The sequence below is a fragment of the Cupressus sempervirens genome, chromosome 11 (assembly GCF_028749045.1).
Source record: "Cupressus sempervirens isolate cs-2001-9-10 chromosome 11, ASM2874904v1, whole genome shotgun sequence".
NCBI classification, from domain to species: domain Eukaryota; kingdom Viridiplantae; phylum Streptophyta; class Pinopsida; order Cupressales; family Cupressaceae; genus Cupressus; species Cupressus sempervirens.
This window is the reverse complement of record NC_143128.1, coordinates 674,788,124-674,808,276: the sequence shown is the minus strand read 5'-3', so window position 1 is coordinate 674,808,276 and position 20,153 is coordinate 674,788,124. Positions and strand designations below refer to the sequence as shown.

General features: G+C 38.8%; 1 protein-coding gene across 8 annotated transcripts in view; it reads left to right on the top strand.

The window, feature by feature from the left end:
• LOC149531528 (sulfate transporter 4.1, chloroplastic-like) overlaps window positions 1-20,153 on the top strand; it is a 220,521-nt gene that overhangs the window by 66,591 nt on the left and 133,777 nt on the right. For all 8 annotated transcript variants that reach the window (XM_089811875.1, XM_089811872.1, XM_089811877.1 and 5 more), the window contains exons 9-11: window positions 9,092-9,152; window positions 9,269-9,396; window positions 9,570-9,611. In XM_089811875.1, the coding sequence (XP_089668001.1) occupies window positions 9,092-9,152; window positions 9,269-9,396; window positions 9,570-9,611 (231 nt within the window). The remainder of the gene's footprint in view (window positions 1-9,091; window positions 9,153-9,268; window positions 9,397-9,569; window positions 9,612-20,153) is intronic.

Sequence of the window (20,153 nt, the reverse complement as noted above, 5' to 3'; positions counted from 1 at the left end):
CCATCACCTTTCTCTTCCCCAAATTAACTATCTAATGCTGCAACTTGCAGGACTTAAGATCATCCAGTTGCCTTTGTAAACCCTTTAGAAAAGAGTCCAAAAGAACAACGTCATCCTCCAAAAGAAAACTGGATCAAAACCTCGTGAAGAAGGCAATTGTCTTGTGAAAGAGTATGATCTTGAAGATACCTCTCCAGATTGTCAGTGTAGATACCAAATAAAGTAGGCAGTAGGGGGCAACCTTACTTAACCCCAATATTACTCTTGATGAAGTTTGAAAATCCATAAGTGGTCTTGAAACAACCCAAAATCATCTAGTAGAGTCTTATGGTAGTTGCTATAAGAGTCTTTAAAATATTGATGTGCTGAAGCCTTTGAAAAAAGGTTGTCCTCGGGACAAAGTCAAAGGCCTTTTGGAAATCCCAAAAGCAACTATAAACCTTCAAGGAGCAATGGCACACTTCCTTGATAATGCTGGTCCATAATCTGATAGTCAAGTTTGAAAGCGACTTACCCCTTGATATGGATGTGACACTAATCCAACTCTCTAGAAAGAAGAATAAAGAGAGTTGTGGCGTATAGTTTGGAGAAGGTGGACCCAACCATGATGGTCAAGTAATTATTGGGTTTTAATGTAGGACCAACCTTCTAGATCAATTGGATGACGTGATGTGATGAAAGAGGGAAATTTGTGCGAACTTGGTTGAGAGATGAGTTAAATAGGACTTAGAATCATGAAACCGTGTTTGAATAGCTCGATTGAAACTTTCCTCATCAATTGCCCTTCTAGAGTTTCTAGTTCTTAGTGCCTTCCTAATGGTGGTGTTTGTAATAATGTGGACAATGAGGGCGGTGTGACCTGTAAAGGATGTTGATTGAGGATGACATAGAGTCTAGAGGTATGGGTGACCAATAAATTTTGGTTAAGCTCAAAGGAAGGGTGGGTATGGTAGGGAAAAGGGTGAATGTTGAAGGGAGGCTTGATATGGAAGTCTGTGCTAAGAAATGCAGAGGCATTTCTTATGGCAAAGGAGATGGTGATAGGAGGCGTTTAGGAAGGTGTAAGAAGGGTGGTAGTGCACAACGACCAATCATAGGGTTCAATGAGAGGCCTTACAATCTTAATCATACCATTTGTTCATAGGATGTATATTCTTAGGCATAGCCAGGGGGAGTTGGGAGGACAAGATTGATTGTTAGATGGGAGAATTGGGTGGTGATTCACCCCAAAGTTGAGAAAAGGGGGTCTAGGGGAAGACCTAATCTTAAATGTTGGACAAGCATGTTAGGATCACCATCTTCAAAGTGAGCTATGGTGTGGGAAGGAAGGGTTGGGGGGTACGATGGATGGAGTGACGAAGTAGAGCATAGTCAATACGAGGTAGGGGGTAACAAAGTTATGGTTGATTGAAGGGGTGAAGGATTTTCTAGAGAGAGAGCATAATCCACCACATTAGCACCACTACCATGAGGCCTGAGCGTGGAGCTATAAGATCCATGAAAACAAGATAATCCATTAAGTACCACCAGGTCCAAAGACTCACCGAGTTGTAGAAGATGTTTGCCATATTTTGTTAGGGGGCCATACACATGCTTAGACAAGTGGTGGAGCCTCGTAAAAGTCAGATCTAAATTTTCAATGCACAAAGAGTCAACTACTTGGTTATGAGCAGAGTCTATAGAATTTGAGTCTTGATACTCAAGTCCTTGAGGATGAGAATTTACCCAATTATAGAAAATTGATTGATGCTGTCATATAGGTTAGAGTGTGGATATTCATTGGGGCCACTATGGATAGCATAAGGGAAGGACATTGAAGGAAAGTAGCAATTCCCAAAAAAGATGTGTTTGACACTAGGGGCAGTGCGACATAACCAAACCGACATGAATCTAGTAGAGACATTTGAAACAAACTACAAAGTTGATCAACAAGATGGGCAACCCCACTAGACCCACACACCCCACCCGAATTCCTAGTTACATTCCTGAATGCTAACATCTATTGAAAACCAACAATTGTGGGAAGATGGCATACGCAACTCTCATATATCTTAGTGAGGAAGAGCATATCAGAGGATTCCAAAGAATCTTGAAGAAGATAGGGTGAGGACCAAACCAAACCATTTCAATTCCAACAACTAATCCGTAAAGCTTGATTTCCAAAGCACCCCATGCAACTTGACACCTGGAGCATCATTTAGTGACAAAAGTCATAGCTATAGTGTCCTAGTTGGGATGAAAGTTGTCCCTGATCACTGTTGGAGTTTGCAGCTGCAATATAAGTCTTTTTGATATAAATATTTATTTCTAGATTTTATTATCGTTATGATGACCTTCAGCTGAAGAGGACACTTATCATTAAATTGTAATATTAAATGTAATGACATGTGTCATTCAACATTGCATTAAGGCTTGGAAAATCGAAGAATTATATTTGTAATAAAGAGTTGTGTTTAGGAAATTGTATGAGACTTTTGGTTAGAATGTGAAGTGTCTCTCTTTAAGTTATTTATATCGCTTCAAGCGAAAGGCATTGTACTCTGGAATTTCATCAACAATAAAATGATCTTTTGTTGTGAACTTGTGTGTGGCTAGGTTTTTCCTTTCATTCTCGAAGGGTTTTCCTAGGATATTTTTGGTGTTTATTGTTTCAATTTTGGCTCTTTCTTATTGTTGTTTATCATCTTATTTTTTTGGGCTCGAAATCTAACATGGTATCAAAGCCAGGTTGATATTGGCAATATAGGGATCATAAAGGACATCTTTGCAATTAGTTAGAATGGGAGATTAGAATGAGGACAAAGTAGGCATTGCATGATTTGAAAGGAAAATTGTGGAATTAGCGTGAAGTATACAAGTGCTTGGACACTTAGTTTTGGTGTAAAATATAGAAGTTTTTGTGCCAATTTTTTTCGTGGTTCTATAACCTCTATTTGCAGAACGAATTCTCCTTATTATAGATGCAGATGTTTGTCTCATCATCGTTATGATGTGATTATAGCTTTATAGGGAGCAGGAGGATGATTTAATATCTAATGCATGGTGGTTGTTTCTTTGCATATCATTCCTGGAAGGAGACGAGAAAGTGATGGCCGCATCACACTTGTTTGTGCTTGCCAACGTGTTTCATGTGACTCCTTTAGCATCGAAAGGTGTTGGTATTTTTGGAATTGTGCTGATTCATTCTTGCCATATCGTTTATTTGAAGACCGTTTCTGTCTGTAATGACAGAATGGTGTCATTTCTTTCTTTGTTACATTTATGTCGATTCTCTTTAATAGACGTCCTTGTCTTCATTTGTGCGTATGCATGCTCAGTTTTTTTTATCACAAGTAATGGTTCAAGTTCACCGTTTGCTAGCTATACGATATGTAGGTGCATATATTACATGTGTCATCATCTCCATTCGGCTTTGGTAGACTTTTGTTGTGGCTGGTTTGATGCATCCCTTACTGTTTGTGTAATTGAATTTATTGCTTAAGTATCACTTGCTATAGAGCTGTTTTTTCAAATGATATTTTTGCGAAGAAGAGGAAGTCCAATTGTTTCATGTAGCTGGCACGTCTGTGGGATATTGTCATTAAGCCTTCTTCTTGTTTTATTGTTGCCTTTTTTTAATTCCTGTTCTTGCATCGTGTTATGGTATATCTGGTCAAGAATTCCTCATCACTGTCCGTGCATGATTGCGAGTTGAATACCATCTTTTTAGAAGGAAAACTGGATTGTATTGTTACAGGCACACTGTCTATCAACAGGGCTTGATAAAAGGTTCTCATTTGTTTATGCTAGAGATGTTCTGTACAGTTACTATTTTTTTTTTTATGCCTTTCATTGAAGAACCCACTTAGAAATTCTCGGTCTTCCGGTACCATTCTCATTGTCAAGAGGTCCTCCTGATGGCTATAGACATGCTGACAATCAAGTGCAGGAAACAAAGATTTTTTATGTTCAATAGTTAGACATGGGATAATATTTGGTATAATTTATCCTTTGTTGGGTGCAAATTATGCATGGCTTTTCATTTTGTAGTGATAGTAGTTCTTATTCAAACTGTCAAATGGTTTGAGGAGAATATATATTTGTATTAGTGAGAGAAATACTGATTATCATAGGAGATAGGGATTTGGCTTACAGTGTTATGTTTGATTTCCTTATGTATGTTTTATTGAATAACCTATCATGATTATTTGCAAAATGGGGAGAGTTTGGAAAAGTAGGGTGGCTTTTGCATAGGAAGGTGAAGAGCTCTATGTGGTAGGATAATTTGAAGAGTTGAGCTAGATCAGCTCAATCATCAAAATCAAGATTTTTTTTAAAAGAAAAAGATAAGATCTCTATGATTATGTTTTATACTGGAAACAATAGGGTTTTAATATTAATATTTATGATGGATTAATTTGTTAATCAATCTCTCTTGGTTGGAGGGTGCATCCTAAAAGATTAATATGAGAATGCTGATTGCAATCACGAGAAGATATTTTTGCGTTCAAAGGGAGCTTGTGATTAAGAGTGAGATTTTAGCTTTAGAGGGAGGCTTTATAACTAAGAGGGAGTGCTTATGGAATCCCCTTTATTCTCATATATACTTGTGATGCTTGTGGTATTTGTAAATTTTTTATATGGAACTAAGTCTTGCTTTGTTATGTCTATTTCTATTCTTGTGGGAATAAATAGGATTGTACAAATCAGCTATGAATAACTCTTTCGCTCTGGGAATGATCATCATGTGGAGAGAATCCGTGATGGGAGTTGGATGTCACGTTGAGTGATTCGATGACAATTCTTGTGGAGAGAATCCATGCTTAAAGGCTTCGCTGGGATTATTACAAATCTTTCATGTTGAGTGATTCCATGAGTAAATTTTTCTCTTTGTGGCATAAGAGAATCTGGTTGTGTTTCCTGCAGGATTTTCATGTTGAGTGATTAGATTTTGACATTTTGGTTGCAGCCTTGTGTGACGGCAAAACTAAAGACTTTTCTCTCACTAAGTGGGAGTGTTGGAGTTCATAATTGTGATAGAAATCTTTTTTTCTGGACTTTATTATCGTTATGGTCACCTTTAGCTGAAGAGGACACTTATGATTAAAAGTTATGTTTAGGAAATTGAAGAGACTTTCGGTTAGAATGTGAAGAGTCTCTCTTTAAGTTATTTATATCACTTCAAGCGAAAGGCATTGTACACTGGAATTTCATCATCAATAAAATGATCTTTTGTTGTGTGTGGCTGGGTTTTTCCCTTCATTCTCGAAGGGTTTTCCTAGGGTATTTCTGGTGTTTATTGTTTCAGTTTTGGCTCTTTCTTATTCTTGTTTATCATCTTATTTTTCTGGGCTCAAAATCTAATAATCACCACCTTAAGGTTCCTGATTGCGAGCGACTTGTCGTCTTGTTGTGCAACAACCACAAGAGCTCTATGTAACGACCCCAATATTATTAAATAATATTATTTAATAAATATGTATCTATGGCCCCAAAACTAATTTAATTATCTCTTGGGCCCACTCTTTTTTTGAGGTGTTGGCCTTGTCAACACCTTTTTGTAAACCCTTGATAGTTACTCTAAAGCGCTGTTTAATATTGGGTTGTAGATTGTTGTAGGTATGCGTCTTGGAATATTTCATTGTATTGTGAACTCCAATTGGAGTCTTGTCTGCACCCTCCTTGTTTGGTTCCACAATTTTGGTGGGAGTAACACCTTATCCTATTTTGCTCTGTCTCTTGTTTTGAATTTGAAAAGTCTGAAGCACTATCATTGTTTGAATTTGAATTAGTTCTTGTGTCATTTGCATTTTGGTGACTATATCTCTTGCGTTCATCATTGTGTTAATCAGCTCTTACACACTCCGCCATAAAATACTTTCCCATGGACTATATTAGCTTTATCATTTCCAAGCAATAAAGTGATCAAACTGTCTAAAGGCCCCTTGCTCATTTTGCACACATACCTAACAAAGGAAGAAGAAAATGGTGTGCACTTGAGGCTGGGCATACATTTACTACTTCACCATACGACATAGAGCATTATACAACTATCCCCACAATGTAGGCTTGAAGGCAACACTGTATGGTAACAAAAAGCTGGGTGCAGTGTACAATAGAACAATTCCATGTCATATACTCATTAGGATTAATGTACGACCAACACTCCAATGTTGTATGACTAGGACGTAGCACAATCACACCGCGGGTTAAGGACTTGGTTTTCAAAGAAGTTGGATCTCATATGTTGGTCTCATTGTTTGTGAACTATTGTCATTTGGTGGCCACCAAAGCATCACAGTGGTAGTTCCCTCATATATTTTCCCTTTGGTGCTTCCCTTGGGTGCTTTCCCTCAAGTGCTTCCCTAGGGTTCTCCCCATTCGGTACCTTTCCTTGAGTGCTTCCCTAGGGTGCTTACCTCAGGTGATTCCCCTTAGGTAGAATGGTATGTGACATGCGGTTGAAAATTCAAGTACCATGCGGTTAGGTATGTCACAATGGTATGAGAATTGGTGATTATACTTGTGTACACACACACACACACAGACTCTCTATATATAAATATATACGGAAAAACATACATGTATGTATTTATATAGGATCATACTCGTAATGGGTCAATAACACTATTATCAAATGAGTAAATGTCCATGGCTATACAACCACATCATAGTTACAAATAAACAACCAAGTCTAGAAGTCCACAATATAGTAACCATTTAAAATACAATATGTCTCATGGGCTATCATCCTTAAAACAAGTAGTCACATGTGAACCTTTTACAAAACTTAGGGGTTCTAACACTATGAGTGTATAGATAGGATGTTTGACTACATGAAGGCAATGGTTTGGAGAGACTCCATCTTATTGTTTTATCTTAAGCATTTGCAACCCATCTTTTAACAGAGTTGAGTGAAGTTGAACATCCTTTTACACATGGAAATGCAAATAGTGAATCTAAAATAGTATTTGGAGACAATTGGTAGGGTTGTTCCTATTTATTATGAGAAAGTCAAGAAGGCCGCCATGAAGGTACTTGAGGAAATATTCTATGGATGAAGCTTTCATAATTAGAATTGAGTAGATCAAATTTTCTGAGATCAATAGCTAAAAGAGATTGGCAAATATAAACAAGCACACTATGGCACATGACAAATCAGTTTTGTTGGTGACCATGTGGGTCTACTTTTTGCCAATAATATCCCGTTTTCCATTGAGAGGAATCAGCCTACATATACCTTTATCTAGTTTGTTAAGAGGAAAAAACACCTCTAGTAGAGCAGAGAAGCTTTTTTGTTGTACTAGTTTATTTTGTGAAAAAAAATTCAACAATAATGCTTTCACATTGGCTGTTTGTTTACCATCCCTTAAAATAATTTCTCTTGCTTGACCAGAAACTATTTCATCTCAGGAGTATGAACAATTAAAGTGATAGTTTTGGTCATCTCTAATTGCAAACATGGTTGTCCGTTACCTTGTTTGACTTATTTTATTAGTTGTTCCATGGAGTTGACAAAAATGTGGGCGATTGTTTCTCGTGAACTCTTTTTCTGAAATTTTTATTTTCTTAATCTTTCTACTCATTATTCTAACGGTTTCTTGTGCTGGTTTGGTTTTGTCATTCAGAATAACAAAATCTAGATCTCCAGCTTCGTATATCAATTCTTGCTGCAGGCTTTGGATGCCACTTCAGTTTTTATTTGCAAAATTAATTTGTTTATGCTATGATCAATTGTGATCAGTGTAGTTTGTTGGATGCATATAGGGACATCTTCTTAAATCCTTGAATTTTTTGTCTTTGCTTTTGTATTTCAATTTTCCTCAATTTTGGCATTTCATCATCCTAGGAATAAAGTTTAAAGACACGACATTTGGTTTAAAACACGGCAATAAAGCTGAGATGAATTAGGATTGGTAAAAATATCATGTAAGGATTTGTTGATCTAGTTTGGTACTCCTGAAGGTTTTCGAAAGAGGATTTGTTGAGGGGTGAATGATCAATTTAAATGCTTGTATTCTACAGTGATAAAATAATGGAATTAGTGTATGATGACTATTATTATGTTTTAGTAGTATGGGTTAGTCAATGGTTGTGTTTCTCATGGCAACTGTCAGGCCCTTCGAATAGATATTGTATTGTCAAGGACAATAGGATGATCTAGTCTGATCCAGATTCATCTTCGGCTGATCATCTTTGGTCTACTTTTGTAATAATGTGACTTGCGAATAAAGATATACTTTTATTTCATCTGTTATGTATTTTAATTTCTGTTTATGATTTTAATTATTCATTTGATCAGATAGGAGAGTAAATAGACAGCTCTCTATGCAAACTCGTTATGGGCAGATAAATTGCTTGAAGAACAAAGAGTAGAGTTTTGCTAGCTAACAAGACTAGAGTACCAAAGTTGAATTAAATAATGGGTGCAGCCATGTAATATTTGAAGAAAATGCCTGTGGAAAATAGGATTTGAGTTACGTAGTTTGGATAGAGACATAATTGACCTGAAATAGTCTCCATGGATATGTTATGTAAGAATTTATTAATCTTTTTTTTAATTATGTGGAAGCTTTCTAAATGTTAATTATTGAAGGGTGAATGATCAGTGGAGATGACAATATTCTAGAATGTTCAGAAACCTGTACATCAAAACCTTAATTTGCTGATAGGTTAGTTTGAAAAAAGGCCTAGTTTCTCTGACTAACAAGACAAGACTTCCAAGCTTGCATGTATATTTTAGTTGGATTCTTGATTTTTTTTTGATTGTGTTCTGTTCTAATGTACTTTACCTAGGATCACAATCTGAGAGCTGAGGCCCTCATAATGCACTTCACATCCCTTAACTATTTTAGGATAGCTATCTCACTATAGTGGCTGGAGAGTAGTTGAAACAGGGAAGCCATTAGGGTAAATATTGTAAGATGGATTCATCCAATGGATAACTCAATTGTAGTGGAAAATCAACACTTTTAGTTTTTTACTTTGTGAATAGTTATTTTCAAACATTGACGGTCTGTTCGTTTGTGTTATGTTTCTATGAATGAAATTTCTAGGGTTATCAGTCTTTGTTTTCAAGAGTTGATGTTTGGTCAATTGAAATTCTGAGCAGTTATTTGGGCTTGGAGTAGCTAATGTTTGTGGATCCTTCTTTTCCTCATATCCTACGACTGGTAAGGGCAATCAAATTATGTATGCACAACAGAAAAATACAAACTTGTTTCAGCTGTCCATGCTAGATGCTGAGTAGACAAGTATATAACCGACAAATACTCTACCATTTTTGCAGGGTCATTTTCTCGATCAGCTGTGAATCATGAAAGTGGTGCTAAAACAGGTTTATCTGGATTTATTATGGGAGTCATAGTTGTGTGCGCTCTTCTATTTTTGACACCACTATTTAAAGATATACCTCAGGTGCATTGTTGTCCACACTGGATCAATTTGGTAGTCTTATAAATGATTTGCATTATTTGTTATTGTGATAACTTTACATTTAGTTATATGTTTAATATGTGTCTAAATTGTTTTTTTGCAAGATACTGAAAAATACCTTGAATACTAAAGCTGATACATATTTTTTTGGGCAGTGCACTCTGGCAGCAATTGTGATATCAGCTGTGATGGGTCTGGTATGCAGCTTTCTATGATGTGAATTTTCCATTGGTTCCTTTTTCAATGCATTTAATATACTTGTCATTTCCGATTGCTTTAAATAATGGCACCATTTAGAAATAGGTTAACTAGCTGGAGCATGGTTGAAGTAAGATTTAAGTGTGTGTGTGAAGCAGCAAGTTAATAAAAGAACTTACGTGTGTTCAACATCACTTCTTTTGAAAGCAACTGAATTTTTTTATGCTGTCGTCAAAATATGGGGAGAGAAGCTAGAAAGTCAAAAGTGCGAATGTTAAATCCAAAATACAAATTGGTGAGTTTGCTGATTTTACATAGAAAATTATCGAACTTATTTCTTGGAACAATAAGGAGTTAGTAGGGGTTGACATCTTGTAGCACACTGTTTCCAACATGAGGTCATGTTGGTGTCCAAGTGTTGAAGATAAGGTAGTTGTGGTCAGATCAATCCGCCTTATTATCTAAGATGAACAAGATGCATATTAATATCGAGTATTCCTTCGTCTACAAATGATTGAGACACAAATCAATCTGAAGTTATACTGCTAAGAATTAGTTAGGTAGTATTTACTAACTAATCACATCCTAAATGGATCGGTTTAGTTAGTAAATACTAACCGGTCTAATAAAAGTGTAAACCATTTGTAATGAAGGTCATGACCATTCTAATCTGTCTATGAGATGATCTATATGTGCCAAATGATGGAGTATAGGTATCGAAATTTATAAATCTTCTATACCTTCTTTCAACGTTAACCTGGTATTAGAGCGTAGTTCCTTTGAACAAAGCTTTACCGCTTAAAGGCAGACTCCTGCCTGTTGAGAGAAGGTGTAGCAGTTTTATTAATGCAGAAAGATGATTCATGAGAAGAAGTTGTATTTGAAAGGAGACGATGTGGTAAAAGTGTATCTTGGAATCTGTTATCGGTGGAAGACATGGTGTATGCATAGGGACTAATGTCTATGTCAGAACAATACAAAAACCAGAGTGCCATCATAAAACCTGTGAGTGGAAATGAGTTTGGTTTAAGATTAATTGTTCACTAGATTGAATTACATTGAAGGAAAAGTTCTAGGTTCTCAGAATCGGCAATGTCAATGTGAAGATTTGTGAATTGTATAAAGGTTCCAATTCAAAAAAAAAAACAAAGTCATATATTAATTGGGTCTCCTTGTTTTCAAGCCACAAGTCTTTCTGAATTGTTGTACTGAGGATAATTTCATTTGGAATCTCGGTGACTTTTCTGATCGAATGTTTTCACTTGGAATACAAAGTTGTTAGAAATGGTGGATGTCTACCCTCTAATCTGAGCGTTATCATTTCTGCAATATGTAATGAGGAATATTTCTATAAGTTATAATTCTGAGCTTGCTATGAAATTGGAAATTACTTTAGATTGAGGGAAAGCCTAGTAATCCAACTCGGAAATTAGGTTCGACTACTTGGAAAAGATCTTTATCCCTTCAACCTCCGCCAAACTGCCAACTTTGAATATGACACAAGCAGTTACAGGAGCCGATTGCAGGTTTGTAATGGACATTTGAGTAGATGATATTGAGAGGCATCTATTTATGGCAATTTTGGATTACTAGAGGGCCTATGCTTATCTCAAGCAGAGAACTACAACGTTTTCTGACCCAAACCCTAATCTTGACAACTAAGATTGTAGAGCTGAATATCATAACATCATTCCATTAAATTAGAGACAATATTTAACTAGCGGTGAATGAATGAAAGATTTTTAATGACGTCCACGAGGCCATAAGCCTAAGGGACCCACATAAAACTCCTAGTCAATCTGATGTGATTTCTCCAACCTGTCTCTTTTGTTGTGAATCTGCATAATTAATATGGCCCCCTTGAGGAGTCTTAGTCCTTCGAAAAGGTCTTTTATGTTGTTCACTTTTAACTTTTCTTTGTGTTGGTTATGGATGTCTTCGTATGCTGTACAATCCTTCAGATAGTGCCACTCTGTTTCCACCACACCCTCGCTGTAGAATCTACAAATTCTGTCCTCCCACTCTTCCTTAGGGACTTCCCATTTACCAGTTTCACATCTCAAACGATGGGAACCAGATCTCAATTGTGCAATTAGGATTTTTGCCTTTCCTTTGATCTTGGCTCCTAAATATTCTTTGTCGTCATGTTCAAATGTGGGATTAAATTCTTTGATATAATAGGCTTTTTTTCTATCTAACTGGTTTGCCCACATGACAGATCTGATTTTTTTGCTACCCATTTTTTAATTTTCAGAATTGTTTCCCGAGCATTCTTGGTAGTCAATATTCCACTTGTTGAACCATTTATCGTTTTTTTTCTTCCATGTCTTCTTCTGACGAGCCAATTCTCCGTCAACCACCCTACTAGGCCAGTGACGTGCATCCATTTTACTCACCTTTTATAGATATCTCAACAATCTAACAATTGTCGAGGCCTCTACTGGGAACATGCCCGCCTCTGCTAAAAATAATCTTGTATTGAATTGTGGATTTGATTTTAAGATTAGTTGTGATGAAGTGTTTCTGAATTCTTTCGATTTGTCGCCATTTGCTGCTCCCCTATACCTCATTGCCATATAAAATAACTAGTATCACCAGCAACCCAAAGAGGGTTTTCTTAGCCTTCCAATCCTATAACTTTGCTGTCTTGCACCTATTTTGAGTTGGTAATGGAAATCTATCCCCAAATAATTGTATTCTTCTACAATTTCTAGTGCTTTTTGTCATTAAATATGAAAGTGCATTGTTGTTTTCTCTTCCTCAAGGAAAAGACCATGATCTTGGTCTTAGAAGTGTTGACCTCCATCCCTACTTCCGTGCAAAAGGTTTCTAGGTTCTTCAAATGTTCCCTTAGCCCTTATGCTGTTTTAGCAATGAGAATGATGTCATCAGCATACAAAAGCAATCTGATCACATATTCAGCCAGCTGAATTCCCTCTCCATTGGCTTTCTTTATCCATTCCTCTAACTTGTCAATATAGAGGCCAAACAAGGTAGGATATAACGAGCATCCCTATTTGACCCCTATGTCGCTGCCAAAACACTTTAGTTTTGATTTTCGTTTTAACCTATTCGTAAGGTTTATAAACAACAGTTCTATACTTTGTTGGAACCTACAATTCTTCCATCCTATTCCATAGCTTATGTAATGTTCTATTCCTGTACATGAAACAAAAGATCTTTCTTCAGACAATTTCGGCAACTAGAGCGATTTGGAGATTGATATGGGGATGCTGTGATGGTGTATGGATGACAATAGCAATGGTATAGGAAAATGGAGGGGGCACGAAACAGTCCGCACGTTATGATAGGGGGAAGGGAGTGTGCCATACGATGACACAAAAAGGGCCGTACGGAAGTTAGACTGGTGTACAGTGAGGGAGGATGTGGGCGGGGGAGGATGTGGGCGGATGGTGGGATGGCTGACAGGAGCGCCGTATGGTGGAGGGCCTAAGGCCATACGGTGTCACTACAAAATTCCAGTGGTTGTGTGTAGACAGAATGATATCGTATGGGGTGATGGCTAGGTAAGTCGTACAGCAAGCCATATGGTGAGTGGAGGGGGGGGGGAAGACAAGAAAGGTACAGAGTGTGGGAGGGTGAATGCCGTACGGGTAGAGAGGTAGTCACACAGAAATGTCTAGATGCCACACGATGTAATACGTACTTGTAGATCAGACATGATAATATTAACTTGAATTCAAATAATCCCTTCAGTATATGCCGAAAGATGGTGCTCCAATTTGCCAGATCCGAGCGAAGAATTACATGCAACAATATAGCAGGGTGAGGGTTGAATCCCACCGAAAATGCACAAGCCAAATAGGGAAGGTCTTTCACTTCCGAAATGGTGAATTACAAAGAACTCCAATAGGAATTTGCAGTACAGAGAAAGATAATCCAAAAGCATACCGACTACAACCTACAAGCTGTGCTTAAATACCCATCGGGAAACTTTCCGAGGGTGTACAAAGATAGCTGACGACGACACATACTATGGAAACAAAAATAAAAATGGGTCCGAGATACATTAAATCAATCAGTCCGTTACAAAAGTTTGATTTATTATTTATTTTATAATGGGAATATTAGAGTCCTGCCGTCCCAAAATTTGCTTGTCCTCAAAAAAATGCAATGCCGGGTGCTAGAAAATGTGCTCACCTCCCATGTTGCATTGTCCAATGGTAGGTGTTGCCAGCGTACCAAGTATTCCTTTACAGTGCAGTTCCGTAGGTTCCTTTCACGTACCTCTAGGATCTCGGCTAGTTCCAAAATGAGCTTCCCTTCATTGAGCAGCGACAAGTTGGTAGCAACTATGATGTTTTGCCCTACGGCTTTCTTCAGACAGGAGACATGGAAGATATTGTGAATACGACTACCCGTCGGAAGTTCCAGCTCATAGGCAACTTCACCAACATGGCGAGTTACACGATAGCAGCCATAGAATCAGAGTTTTAGTTTTTCTTTTCAATGAGGATTGTTGATATGGTTGGAGCCGGAGATAGACCAAATCCCCTATTTCGAAACTTCTCTCTATTCTGTGTTTGTCGGCATACATCTTCTGTTGATTTTGTGACCTCTGTAGATTTTCCTTCAAGCATCTCAGAATGTCTTGTCCCTCTTGAAGCCAGTCCCTCCCCTTAGTGCGCGACTATCACCCAGAACTGTGTATGAAGGAAAGGGGTTCGTACCCGTATAGAGCTTTGAATGGTGCCATTCCGATGGACATGTGGTATGTGGTATTGTAGCAATATTCCCCCAGATGGATCCATTTTACCCACACTCGTGCCGAAATGTAATTCCGAAGGTAACCTTCGAGCCATTTGTTAACAATCTTTGTCCGTCTGTCTGCGGGTGGTAGCTCGTACTTTCTGATAATTCTGTCCCTGCCATCCTAAACAACCCTGTCCAGAAAATGTTGATGAATCGTCCATCTTGATCATTGACAATGTTTCGGGTTACTTGTGTGGATGAAAGACTTCTCTAAAAAATAGATCGGCAACTTGTGCGCCCTGAAGGTCAGAGGGGATGGTGAAGAAATGTGCATACTATGTCAATCTGTCAACCACCACGAAAATACAATCCTTTCCATTCACCTTGGGAAGCCTTGTTATGAAATCCATCGATAGACTTTTCCACTTATGTTCTGGAATTGGCAAAGGTTGTAGTAGCCCGACAAGTAGAGTATGTTCGGACTTGTTCGGTTGGCAGACCATACACTTACATACTGCAACATGTCCCTTTTAAGCGCTTTCCATGAAAACCTCTCCCGAAGACTTCTGTAAGTTTTGAGGAAACCTGGGTGTCCAGCTAGGGGTGAGTCGTGTACTTCAAGATTTTCTGCTTCAATTTGGATTCTGGCACCAAATATATTTGATTTTTATAGTAGATAATATCATCCACTGCTCTATACCGATCATCGTGAGTGTGGCCATCCATTATTTCACAGGCAAATGTGTTTTTGGAATATTCCACTAACAGATGTGCCTTCCAGTCAGCTGAAATCTGATCTAGTGAGCAGAGATGGTGGGTTTCTAGGACAAGGCATCTGCAATCACATTGTTCTTTCCTTTCATATATTCAATGTCAAAATCAAAAGCTTGAACCTTGCTTACCCATTTTTGTTGCCTCTCATTCAAGTCCCGTTGTTCCAGAAAATATCTCAAACTGTTGTGATTTGTGCGGACGACAAACTTGGCACCTACCAAATATTGCTGGAACTTGATTAGTGCATGTATGATGGCCATCATTTCTTTGTCGTAGATAAAATAGAGGCGTTTTGTTGGCGTAAGCTTCCTGCTCTCATAAGTGATGGGATGTCTATCTTGCATCAGTATCGCTCCAATGCCTTCCCTGGACGCGTCGCACTCTAAAATGAACGGTCGAGTGAAATCAGGTATTGCAAGTACGTGATAGGTGGTTATGGCCTCTTTCAGCTTATCGAAGGTAATTTGTGCCTTTTTGTTCCACTGGAAAGACCCCTTTTTGTTAGATTCCTTAAGGGTGTGTTGAGCTGAGAGAATCCTTTAACGAACCTCCTGTAGTAACTGCATAGTTTGAAAAATCCTCACAAATCCGTGAGCGATTTTGGGGGAGGCCAGTCAAGGATAGCCTGAATCTTCTCCTGATGCACTTGAACCTCGTATTTATTGACAACATGCCGAGGTACAATATTTCTGTCATACCAAATTCACATTTGGACTGCTTGGTGAACAAAGACTATTCCTCCATGATACTTAGGACTTCATTCAGGTGCTTTAGGTGCTCCTCCCATGTCCTGCTATAAATAAGATCATCAAAGAATACCAATAAGTACTTACGTAGTTGTTTGTTGAAGATGCGATTCATGCATGATTGAAATGTAGCAGGTGCATTGGTTAATCCGAACGATATGACCAGAAACTCATAATGTCTGTAGTGACAATGGAAAGCCGTCTTCTCCACATCTTCCTCTGTCATGCGGATTTGATGGTATCCGGAACGAAGATCTATTTTTGAAAAATAGAACGCGCCATGCAATTCATCCAGCAACTGATCTATCCTTGGAATGGGATATCTATTCTTTATTGTTTTTTTGTTTAATGCTCGGTAGTCCACACACATGCGCATCCTTTCGTCCTTTTTGATCAATACCACGGATGACGCGAATGGGCTAACATTGGGATGGATCCATCCTTTCTCTAACAATTCCTGAATCGTCCTTTCGATCTCATCTTTGAATTTCTTGGGATGGTGGTACGGTGTGGTTATGACTGGCTTTGCTCTTGATTCCAACTCGATAGTGTGTTCAAACCCTTGATGAGGTGGTATGCCAAGAGGAATATCCATGAAAACTTTATCATGTCTACTTAAAATATCCTGGATTTCATCATCCTATGGAGGTGTTTGACGCCCTTTATAGGTTCCGTCGAGATAAAACAATGCGCAGCCCACGCAATGTCATCGTGCCAAAAAGTTGCCTCCATCCAATGCGCAGAAACTTTCTTCAGACCTTCATTTGCCATTCCTTGGAGGAAAAACTTCTTTCCGTCAACAACAAAGGTGAAGTCCATCCGCTTGAAACTCTAAGTGTATTCATCAAGTGTCTCCATCCACTGTATGTCGAGAATAACTTCCATGTTAGCAAGGTTCACTATGAAGAAATCTTCAGTCAACGTGTGATTTGCCATTGTGATACTCAGTTGAGGAAAAAGGAGCATACAGGGCAGAAAAGTCGCTCTGGCGACCTTGACCTGAAAGCCTGCGTGCGCTTTCGTACGTAGACTTTTTCGCTTTACCAAGGATGAGTTTATGAAATTTAGAGTAGCTTTGCTATCCAACATCACCGCAACCCTTTGTCCTTGAAGGGTACCCCGTACACGAAAAACCATGCACCTTGGGCTGCTGGCCAAGGCAATGGTTCCTTTTACCTTGTAAAGGTTGCAATTCTCTCCGTACGATTTAAACTGACCATGTTGGTGTCATTGTGGGATTGCTTATCTTCGACCGACATTTCTTACTATTCGTCCTCATCATCGGACACGACCTCAATGTAATGGATCTTTCCCTTTTCGAGGCATCGGTAGCTCGGCTCCCAAGGTCCCTTGCAATTGAAACACAATTTCTTCCTTCGGAATTCCTGTCCGGTAGCTTCATCTAATGACGGCTTTTTGGGCGGAGATATTTCTCTCAGAAACACCGATGGTTTGGAGTGTGAGTAACTTTGAGAGGATGACGCCAATGACGATGCCATACTCTGTGCTTTATTGATTGCTTTCGACAAGATGGCCGGATTGAACCCCTTCACCCAACCTTTTAGAGGTTCTGTCAATCTGTTCATGAAGATCACTACCCGTCTCCTTTTGGAAATGTCCGTGACCGAGATATAGAGTTTTTGAAATTCTACAAGGAATTGATTGACTGATTCAATTTGTTTCAGTTGTGCCAAATCATTGAAATTGAGCTCCAGATCTTTACCATCAAATTGTTCTATCAATCTCTTTGTGAATTCTACATAAATATTTGTTTGATCATGCCCTAATGTGATGGTGCCGTGGTGCCACCATTCATGCGCAACTCCCTCCAAGTGCAGCGCGACAAATTTGAGTGCTTCTTCTAGCATAGGATTCAGCTGAAAGTGGGTATGGAACCGGATCAATCAAATGGAGACAGATTTACCTTACTCAATTTTCTTTTAAGATCATCGTTAAAATATCCTCCGTTTTTGCCTCCTGAATATCTCATTCTCAGATCCGCGTAATCTTTGTTGGATATATCTTCTTCAAGGTTTGCATTCTTTTAGTCTTCTCTCAGTTGTTCATGCATCTCTTCGAAGGTTGGTTGTCTCCCTCTGTGTTGTGCCTTCGTCCGTGGTGGAAAAGTCGGCATCGAAGGTCGAGAGCGTGGTGGTTGAGGGTTTGATTTACTTGACATCGAGTCCGTGGTGTGACCATTTTATTCTCCGGATATTTTGTTGTCCGCCAACTTCTTGAGAGGTTCTTCCATGAGTCACTGTGTATCAGTGAGCTATGCCTGATTCCTGGCAAGTTCCCTCAGTAGTGCTACAAGTTCGGCAGCTGTCGGTTCTGGTTCGGCGGTCATTTGATCAACGAAACGTGTCCTTCTTCTCTTCCAGCTATAAACTCTCATTCACTGTCCACAGGCTGGCAGGATCGAAGCGCTCTGATACCATTGTAATATTCTGTTCTGTACACGCAACAAAAGAATCTTTTGCTAGACAATTTCGACAACCAGAGCGATTCGGAGATTGATACGGGGATGTTGTGATGGTGTAAGGATGACAATAGCAATGGTAAAGGCAAATGCAGGGGGCACGAAACAGTCCGCACGATATGACAAGGGGAAGGGAGTGTGCCGTATGGTGACAGAAAGGGCCAAATGGAAGTTAGACTAGTGTACGGTGAGGGAGGATGAGGCCGAATGGTGTGGCCGTACAGTGGGATGGCTGACAGGAGGGCTGTACGATGGAGGGCCTAAGGCTGTATAGTGTCACTGCTAAATTCCAGTGGTTGTATACAGACAAAATGATAGCGTATGGTGTGACGGCTAGGTAGGCTGTACAACAAGCTGTATGGTAAGTGGAAGGGGGGGGAGGACAAGGAAGGTACGGAGTGTGGGAGAGTGAATGCCGTACGGGTAGAGAGGAAGTCACATAGAAATGTCTGGATGCCACACGATGTAATACATACTTATAGATCAGACACTATAATAGAAACTTGAATTCAAATAATCCCTTCAGTATGTGCCAAAAGATGGTGCTCCGATTTGCCAGATCCGAGCAAAGAATTACATGCAACAACGGAGTAGGGTGAGGGCTGAATCCCACTGAAACCGCATGAGCCAAATAGGGAAGGTCTTTCACTTTTGAAATGACAAATTACAAAGAACTCCAATAGGAATTTGCAGTATAGAGAAAGATAATCCAAAAGCATACCAACTATAACCTACAAGCCGTGCTTAAATGCCCATTGGGAAACTTTTCGAGGGTGTACAAAGATAGCCGACGATGACACATACTACGGAAACAAAAATAAAAATGGGTCCGAAATACATTAAATTAATCGGCCCATTACAAAAGTTTGATTTATTATTTATTTTATAACAGGAACATTAGCGCTTATTCCTAGGTACAGTGTCAAAAACTTTCTTAAAGTCAACAAAACAGCAAAAAGCCTCTTCCCCCTATTTTTCCCACGCTTTTTCAATGAGGAACCTTAGCATAATGCAATGATCAATGGTGGAATGTTTTGGTTTGATACCCACTTGTCCCATAGCTCTTTTCCCTTCTTTTTCTGCCCATCCGTTGATTCTCCGCTCTACCATACTCCCATAGAGTTTGCTTAATAGGGGGTTCACCATGATGGTGTGGTAGTTTTAAGGGTTGTTGACATCCCCACTCTTATGGAGAGGAATAACTGCATTGGTGGTCCACTCTGCGGGAAAGTAGCCTTGGTGGTCCACTCCGGTAGTTTGGTTTTGGAGGTTCTCATATGATTCAATTCATATTGTTCATAGCGTTTTCATAAAACTCTTTGAAAGCTCACACATCTAGAGTGGATTTATTTGTTGGAGGGATGATGGCTCTATATTTCTTTGTGAATCTTATAATCGACCACTTGTTATGTGTCCTTGAGCAATAAGAAGGAAATTGTGCTTGCTAAAGGAACAAGGATGTAGCGGGCCTCGTGATATTCACGTTATGAGATAAACATATACATTATGTTGTGAATATTTAGATTATGGGATAAGCTATCAATAGCTCTTATTATGGAATATTGAAAGCTATTGAGCAGTGTTATATTGACAATTCTATGATTCTGTGGAGTTCCAAAACAATGAAGTGGTTTCTCTGAATACATATTGAACTTTGATATTTGTGGACGTGTTGAAGTTTCAATAGTCGTGCACGATAATGTTCAAATCTGTGTTCTTTTTGGTCGTGATTTCTACTTTCAGAAGTTTTTGGTTAAATTGGCAACAAACTGCATATCAGTACGACTCATTAATCAAACATTTACATCAAGACCTTTGATATTGATTGC